Source organism: Apaloderma vittatum, unplaced genomic scaffold (assembly GCF_000703405.1).
Source record: "Apaloderma vittatum isolate BGI_N311 unplaced genomic scaffold, ASM70340v1 scaffold37297, whole genome shotgun sequence".
Taxonomy (NCBI): domain Eukaryota; kingdom Metazoa; phylum Chordata; class Aves; order Trogoniformes; family Trogonidae; genus Apaloderma; species Apaloderma vittatum.
In genome coordinates this window covers 16,377-24,701 of record NW_009728581.1, presented here as the reverse complement: position 1 = coordinate 24,701, position 8,325 = coordinate 16,377, and the positions used below count along the sequence as shown (strand labels likewise).

The 8,325-nt window shown below is 40.7% G+C and overlaps 1 protein-coding gene across 1 annotated transcript; it reads right to left on the bottom strand.

Moving 5' to 3' along the window:
* Positions 1 to 59: 59 nt before the first annotated feature.
* On the bottom strand, positions 60 to 7,544 carry LOC104277476 (stathmin domain-containing protein 1-like). The gene is given in 8 exon segments (XM_009874116.1): positions 60 to 96; positions 98 to 152; positions 206 to 314; positions 741 to 796; positions 799 to 865; positions 4,623 to 4,768; positions 6,489 to 6,663; positions 7,461 to 7,544. Coding segments are annotated over 8 exon segments (729 nt in total).
* Positions 7,545 to 8,325: the final 781 nt, after the last annotated feature.

Sequence of the window (8,325 nt, the reverse complement as noted above, 5' to 3'; positions counted from 1 at the left end):
ACCACACGTCCCCAAGCCTGTAGCGTTGCAGAATTGTTCTTTGTTTTTTGCAAGACAGCTTAGATCCAGATTGTTCTGTCGATGCAGCTGTAAGTTATCGGACACAACAGCAGAGTCCTCAGTAGAACTGTTTGTGGCTTCTACTGCAGTTATTTCATTCACCATCCAGAAGTGAGAGCTGAGGAGGTGTCTGTACCTCCTTAACTTTCAAAACACGAGCAGTTCTTTTCATTCTGTTTCCCTGTGGTTTGGGGGCAGTTGCTGGGAAAAAATGTGATGTATTGTGGTATTTTGTCGAGTTCCTCCTCCGAAACCTAGAATAAACCAACAAAAATAGTGATGCTTTGTAATGAGGGGTGGAAGTAGATACGTGTCAAAGGCATCGAGCAGCCCTTTCTGTCTTTCTACCCAAATGTGATCAGAGTGTTACTCCAGTTAGCACTGAATTCAGGAAGTTTGTTCCGGTGTCCATGGAAGGTGCATCTTTTGCTAGAGGGGATAAAAAAACTGCTCCAGATGTTTTCTCTTATGTATATTTTTAAAGTAATCTGCCAAGCTTCTGGCAAAAATAAACCTGGACTTCTAACATCTATGAGCTGAATATAGGACACGCTGCACTGCCACTAGTCAGGTTTTGGTGGTAGGTTGTGTGTAAACTGCCTCTTTTAGCTTCACTTACAAAAAGTAGAGGGGTTTAAGTGATAAACTGAACACTGGAAAAATATATAGAATTAGATTACCTGTTTGGGTTTTTTTGCTTCAACTGAAGTTTTCATGTCCTTCACTGTAAAATCACCTTGCTTCCAAACTGGATTTTTGCCAGCCTAGCTGGTGGTTTCTTCAGTGTCTTTTCCAGGGCATCTCTCTGTAAATACATTAGAAACTTTCAGCAAAGTTTATTTTTATGTTGGAGTGATGCTTTTCTACTTGCCTTCTGCTTTTTTTTTAAATTTTATTTTTTCCGTGTACGGAGGTGATGGACTCTGATTCCAAGGAAAGCCTAGAAATAATGATGTGCTAATAACCTCAGTGCTTTCTCACTCGTGTTGTCTGCAGTGAGAATTCCCCTTTTCTGCTGAGTGATGTGTCTGTGAGGCTTGCAGTGTTGCTATCCACCCAGCAGATGTGGGGATTTGGTGATGAGGCCCTAAGTATTTTGGGAAGTTACTTTATTACTGCTGAAGAGATTTAAGAATGGTTTTGTTAGAGCTTAGTAATTGTGACACTGCTGGCTTCTGCTGCATTCAAATGAGCAGCCCAGCCCTCGAGCTCTGCTGCTGAGGGTGGCACTTACTCCTGGAAAGATGGCGGTGATTATTTGATCAGCCAGGAGGCTTAATTCAACCATTTTTTCCTGTATAAAAAGCAGTTTTAGCAATGTTAAACCCACACCAAGGACCTAGAGTTTGAAATAATCACTATCCTGTTACAAGGTTACAAGAGTTATCTGCTTCCCAGACTTTTATTGCCATAAATAACTCTAGAAGTCAGGCCTCACTGCCAGAAGTGTTAAGTACTGCAAATAGTGTAGGAGATGACTCATTTAGTGAGATGAAGGTGGAGCATGAATCAGTAGGAAGAAAACTGATATACAAAGGACACATTCTGAATGTAGATGACACACAAAATAGGACTAAAGCAATATTCAATCATCATAAAATTTAAACAAAAGACTTTTGAAAAAGTAAAAAAGAACCACTCTTCTATCTAAGGACAAAGGCCATTCTAGTGAAAGCCTGGAGTGAGAAGGTTTGCATACTGAGCCTGTCGTTCCTTGCCCAAGATAAACTGGAGACTGCATAGGAAGAGATGAACGGAAAATTCTTCTCAATATGTCCAAACTAAACGGAGTATTCGGCAAGGGGGTTGCTTTCCAGATTGTTCTGCATCTATGTAAGCTGAGAACTTATCTTTAAACTGAGTAGTTGTGGGAGATCAAGAGTCCTCATAAGCTTCAGTGAGCCCACACTGAAAGCCAACAGCAATGGAAATGCTATAATAATAATAATAACGTCTCTTGTAAAGGATAACTCATGGTAAAATTCTATAGACCCTTCCATTTGAAACGACAGCTGTTAGTGCTTTTGCTTACCCTCTAGGTCACATATATATGCCTTTAAAGGCAGACTTGAGGAGAAAAAGGTACCTGATGGATGATATCCTACAGCTGCTGATGCACTGATGAGTTAAAGGAGCAGTGCTGCCTTTAATTCAGCTCCTGCCCCTTCTTGGGGGTAGGGCTGTTTATGAAGAGCTTAATGTAACTCTTCAGGGAGTGAGGATTAGACATTTTCATGTTTGACATCAGCTATGATTTTTTGGATGTTAGAAAAAGGTTCTTTGCTGAGAGAGTGGTTGGTCTCTGCAGTGGGCTCCCCAGAGAAATTGTTGCAGCACCAAGGCTGCCAGAGTTCAAGGTACATCTGAATGATGCTCTTAGTTGTATGGTTTAGTTTTAGGCAGCCCTGCAAGGAGCAGGGAATTGGACTTGGTGATCCTTATTGGTCCCTTCCAAGTTGAGATACCTAGGCTTCTTAAAACGACTAAAATTCAGCGTATCTGTATCTTAGGTGGAAGCTCTGGCTCTGCTGGCATTTTTAGTAAGATCTAGAGTTAGAACAGTTTATCCTGTGGCATATATGGCTCTGCCGTGGCTTCGTTAGGCTAGGCCCATAAAACGTTGCTATTAAAAGTACTCTTCCTTTAGAGCACTAGCGCTTAGAAACAGTTATAACAAGGCAGCTTAACCTGTACTGTTGTGAGGTCCCTTGCTCAGGATAAAATGAGGAACAACCAGAAATCTGGAGGACAGGTAATGCTGCCAAGGCTTAAGGGATGCAGATGCTTATATGCACAGGAAGAGAAGGTTCTTCCAAGGATACCTCCAATATTATTGTAAAAGTAATCTCAAACCTTGATTGTACTTGTCCTTCGTAATGCTGTGAAGTCTGTGAGCTCGTTTCTTCCTTGAAGCTAGTGCTGGACTGAAATTTGGCATGAAGCTACTCACGCTTATTCCTGGTCAATTCAGAGATTTCAGATGTGAATTTTCCATGCGTTAATACTCCAAAGCCAGAGCTGCATGTTGTATTTTGGAATGTCTGGGTAATAAACTTTTTCCACTGGATCTGTGTTGCATGCATTCAGCCCCTCTCTTCAAAGGTAATCTGCTGGATTTGAGCTCTAATGGAATAAATTGTTCTTACAGGAGGTAGCACAAGCTAAATTTTTCTCTTGCTGCTTAGGGAGGGCTAATAGTTAACAGCTAGTGACACATGTATGTTTTCAGTTGTAGGTTATCCAGCAGTGGGCCCAGCTCCAATGTAAAAAATTGCTTGGAAAAGTTTGCTTTGTTAGTGAAAAGTGTGAAGTTCATTTTTAAAAAGCTGTACTCATTTTAAGACAAAAAAAAGAAGTGCTTTCCTCTTTTGTGGAGGATAGAAATTCTCAAAGGAGAAACAGCACAGACTGAGTTTCTGTCAATAAAAGAGTGTGTGTAATTTAATACTAGAAGCTTTTTAATGCAGGAGAAGAAAAAAAAAAGAATAGATGCTCACCTATCTTACAAAGGGGAAAAAATACAAAAACCTGCTTGCAGTATGTTACCTTAATTTAGCGAAGAGGGGATAATCCTCTCAGATACGAAAAAATCCACCTGCAGGGAGGGAAAGCTACGCAGAACCTGCACTCAGAGACCCTCCAGCTCCATTTTCCAAAGTGCTGGCAATAGGAAATGTGCTGAGTGACACCAGCGGCCAGACTGTACAGTGGCATTTGCTTGTTTAGTCCCTTTTCATGAGTGTTTCTGTTTGATCCTCAATAAAGCGAGATCAGAGATATGTGAATGGCTTGCCACAAATGACAAAGCTACTCGGAATCATCCTTGGTTTGAGCGTGAGTTGCCTGTGTATTCGAGCAGCAACGAGATCATACTTTGGATGATACGTATCTATAAATGTGTTAAACGTCATATGGACTCCCTGCAGACCTTCTCTCTCCTGATGTCTATGCTTGAAACTCTATCTGGAAGAGGCATCTGATCCTTAACGCAACGCTTGACAACAAAAGAATAAACTCAAGTTCAGAAGCTAAAATTAACCTCAGGCTGTAATTTGGAATGAGAGAAAATAGGCACTAGCTTCTTAGTCAAGTATCAGTTCTTTAATTTTTTTTTAAAAGCCATACTGTAATGGTTTCTTAGTCTGTAACCAAATGTGAATTGTGTATTTCTCAGAAGTGTGAGTATTTAGTGTTTCCGACGTCTTAATTTGTGTAATTGTAATCCCTGACAGCAGTATTTCTTTGAGTTCTGTGAACTTGAGAAATGAGTTTGTGACATGTAGCTTCCACTGACTTTTCTTAAGAGTAAGTTCTTAGTACTGGTGCTGTCTTTCTTTTCTCCATTTGAAATGAGCTGAGAAACTGTAAACAACTGAAAACTGCTGCCTGCTTCAGTCACATTAACATCCCCATACTACAGTTTTCTGTTGCTCCCTACCTTGTTTCTGAAGTCTTAGAGGAGATACATTTGGATGCTATGCGTATGCAGAAACCGCATCTCTGGGTGCTCGCAGCGGGGTCAGAGCTGTAGCGCAGGTCCTGTCTCATAAAATGACACTTACTTTGTTTTCTCCAGTCCTGCTAGTGGTATGTTGGCTCTTGATTATTCCCTGTATCCTCAGCTCCTCAAGAATGGCTGATGATTTTTGCCTCTTGGTTTCCTATAAGGGCCATGATTCACTGATGAACTCACTGGTGAGCAGTGCATCTTCAAAAAGAAGGAAACAGTAAAACTTGTAGAGCACTTGGCACTCAAATGAAACTTCCTGATGTATTCTGACTCCAGAGCTCTTATTCAAGAGGTTACCTACTGAGAATGTCCAGTGGAGAAGGCCTGCTCAAGGGTCTCTTTACAGCTTAAACTTTCTAAGAAGCTTTTCAGTGGCTTGAAGAACAATGCAGGCACCTACTTCAGTTTCTCACTGTGGTCAGTCATACCCAGAGGGAAGCGTGTGCTTCACGGCCTGTGCAGCCAAATTTTGACTGTATTCTTAACAAGAGTCCATAGGGAGCTCTCTGCAGTTCAAGTTGTGAAAGGTTCTGTGATCTGGCCAGAGAAAGCCAGGCTGGGATGCCATAGCACAAACTTGCTAAAGGACCGTCTTGTAGACATCACTGTGTTCTTCCGTTAAAAGAACCCAAACTTTCACATGCTTTTGTGGCTTATGATTTTTGTTGTAACAGCATTGCAACGTTTGAGTGCGATCATGAGCACTTCAACACTTATTTTGGATTTATTCTTAATTGCTGTTTATAAATATATAATTATTTTGATAACCCTGCTGAGTGGCTGTTTAGTTTCCACATATTAGACACGAATAAGCAAAGAACAACTTTATTGCCAAGACCCATCATGTTTTTCAACCCCTAGTTGACAGTTCTACCATCTGCCCAACCTCTATTGGCACAAGCTAGAGTTTTTGGATGAAGAATGCTTGGACCAAATAATTTCAGTTATTTGACATCTGCCAGTTCTTACAAGCAGAGGGAGTATGACAATGTTGGCTTATTTTGTAGTTGTAAAACAAAAATACAGAACATCTACCACCTTGTAGAAGTTGACTCCATACCTCTCCTAAAATAACTGAACCAGCCACCAAAAAAGCACTATGGTTCAGCTGTCAGTCAGAACACATAAATGTCAGGCTGGTATACAGCAAAATATATCTTGGCAAGAAATAAAAGCACAATGAGTGGGAAATGTTGACAAGTGATGTGAATTTGTATTGGTTTTACTAATCTATCCATTCAGGAGAAAAATGTAGTTGAAATATCTTGGTGTGGTATGGCGTGTGGGGGTTTTGGGGTTTTTTTAGTCTCAAAACAAAAGACTGAAGCAAGATTTCAAAAACTTTCTGTTTGGAAATTTCCTGTGAAGTTATCTTTTAGGAAGTGGGAGGAGAAGGAGCTTGAAATTATATGAAACACCATTTTGGAGCAAATAAATAATTTTGTTCAATCTGAAATGAAATCCTTTCATCTTGTCATTTGGTGGCACTGGGAGCTAAGTCCTCTTTAATGAATAGCAAACACTAGTAATTATTCCTTTTCTTGTTCAATTTGAAATATTTTATTACAACCTGTGTTTACTGCAAAGAGTAAACAACCACTTAGGATTTTCCATGTGTTTGTGAAATATAAGCTGTTCATGGCACTTCAAAAATACAAGAGTTAAACTACAAAATTAGGGAGTTTAAATGTGCCAAGTGCTGCTTTTCCCACTAACAACTCTTAGTACAATGATATCTTAAGATTATAGAAAAGTTTGGGCTGAAGTGTTCACTAGTACTTAGAAAATGTTTTAGCAGACCTTTGCTTATCCTCATGACGTTTCTGGAATTTCTATAGTTTGCTTGATAACTGGCCCAGCAACTTTTAGTCACAAAGTTAAGGAATAATATGGTATTTATTCTTCAGTCCTGGTTTACCTGTGCATTGTGTGTTGCTGCACAAAGGTGTAAACCTTTCTGGTAGTTCCTCAGGGGAGTGTCTCTTATTGGATTCATCTTCAAGTTTGGCTCCATCCTTTGAAGTGCCCGTTGGCTGTGCTGCCTGTCCCAGTGAGGGGTCAGCCTCGGTTCCAGCAATGCTGTCATTTTTAGTCTGCAGGAAAATGAAGAAACAAATGAGAATCTCCTTGGCCTTCGAAACATTTAAGGTAGTATCTGGAATAGTACCACAGAGTTGGCAGGTTCAGAGTGGAGCGGAAGGCAGAAATGTTCCTGATATTTACCCATGAGAGGTGGCGTCCCCGGTGACAGGGAGGCTGGATTAAAATGATCTCTAAAGTCTCTCCCAGCCTAGGCCATTCTGTGATTCTATGTTCTGTTGCAGGTGGATGTTGATAGTGAGGACAGGTCTTCTGGAGCATTTTGGAAAGGAAGCAATGGCCTTAAGCCTAAATCTGTCCATAATTCAGTTGACTATACTGGAGTATTTTTTCAGTGCTTTAAGTGCCTTCTGTATGTGGATCATTAGTTAGAAATTTAAAACTGAGTTTTAAATTAGCACTTGCACAGGTTAACACCTGCTAAACAAGAGTTTTGAACCTCCAAAGAAGGCAGCATTAGAGTCTGGATTTATTCTTTCCTCTTCTCTGTATGTTTGGGCTTAAGTCAACTCAACTCTGCAGACTTCACAAAGTGGCTGTGCACATGTGTCCTGTAATATTTGCATACATACAAACACCCTGCCTCATAATAATTTTTTAGGCAAAACATACCTTGCTGCAGTGTTGAAATTAATCATTGATGTGGGAGACAAGTGTCTCTCATTGTGTCTTTAATGAGCTACTGTTAACACAACAAAATCTTTCTCTGGACACGTATGTCCTTGTACAGTTGGTGCTATGATATCTCCTAACCTGCTTTATGTGGAGTCTGTTGGAAAGAAATCACTACCTGACTTTTCGCTTCCTGGTTGTTCTGTAGCTCCTCAGAAGACAGCTGTGTGACAGCAACCCGGCTAGAAATATTGCAGCCCATGGTGAAACTGTGATCATCTGCTTCTCCTTACAAGTCCAGGAAGAAAGAATGCCCTCATCTCTTCCTTGAGAGCTTGGTTATCCATTATCACCATGGAGCCTACCTGTTGCCAGGGCCTGTTGCTACAATAAATAACACCACAGAAGGCTTTCTTCTCATGTCCTGGCATAGAGACGTCATCATCTTTCTCCTGACACTCTTCTCTGAAGTTGGGAGGACACGTGTTTCTTCTGTGCAGCTGAGATACTAGTCTGAGAGCAGTAAAGTTGTACAAGTCATCCAAGGTGTTAGTGAACCTCCTGTGGTAACTTGAGTGCAGACATCCAAGTATCTCCAGCCTTTTTGCTTGTTTGGGTTTTTTAGATGAACAAGACACTGTCATGTAAAATAGACACACATTTCAGTCCCTGGTTGGATTTCTTAAGTGTTCTTCCGCACCGTTAGCCATTGAGAAAGGTCAGCCCAGAATCTGGAATTCCAAGCAGCAAGGCAAACTTTTAAATGCAAGGAAATGTCATCGGGACACAGAGGCAGGCTGTGACTAGGGAAAACTGTTTTAAGTGTCCTTTGAGATCATTGTACAAATTCTTGATTGCTATTTGAGTCGGCTCACATTGTTAGAAGTAGATGTCTGTAGGAGATGGTTTATACTTCCAGGAGATTGTAAAAGACAGCAGAGAAATGTTAAGGCAGTGCTGTCAGTTGATGATCGTGCCTTGGGTCACTTGTGCTGAGATAATCAGCTGCCATACTTGCAAATAAATTGTTTTATTCTCACAAA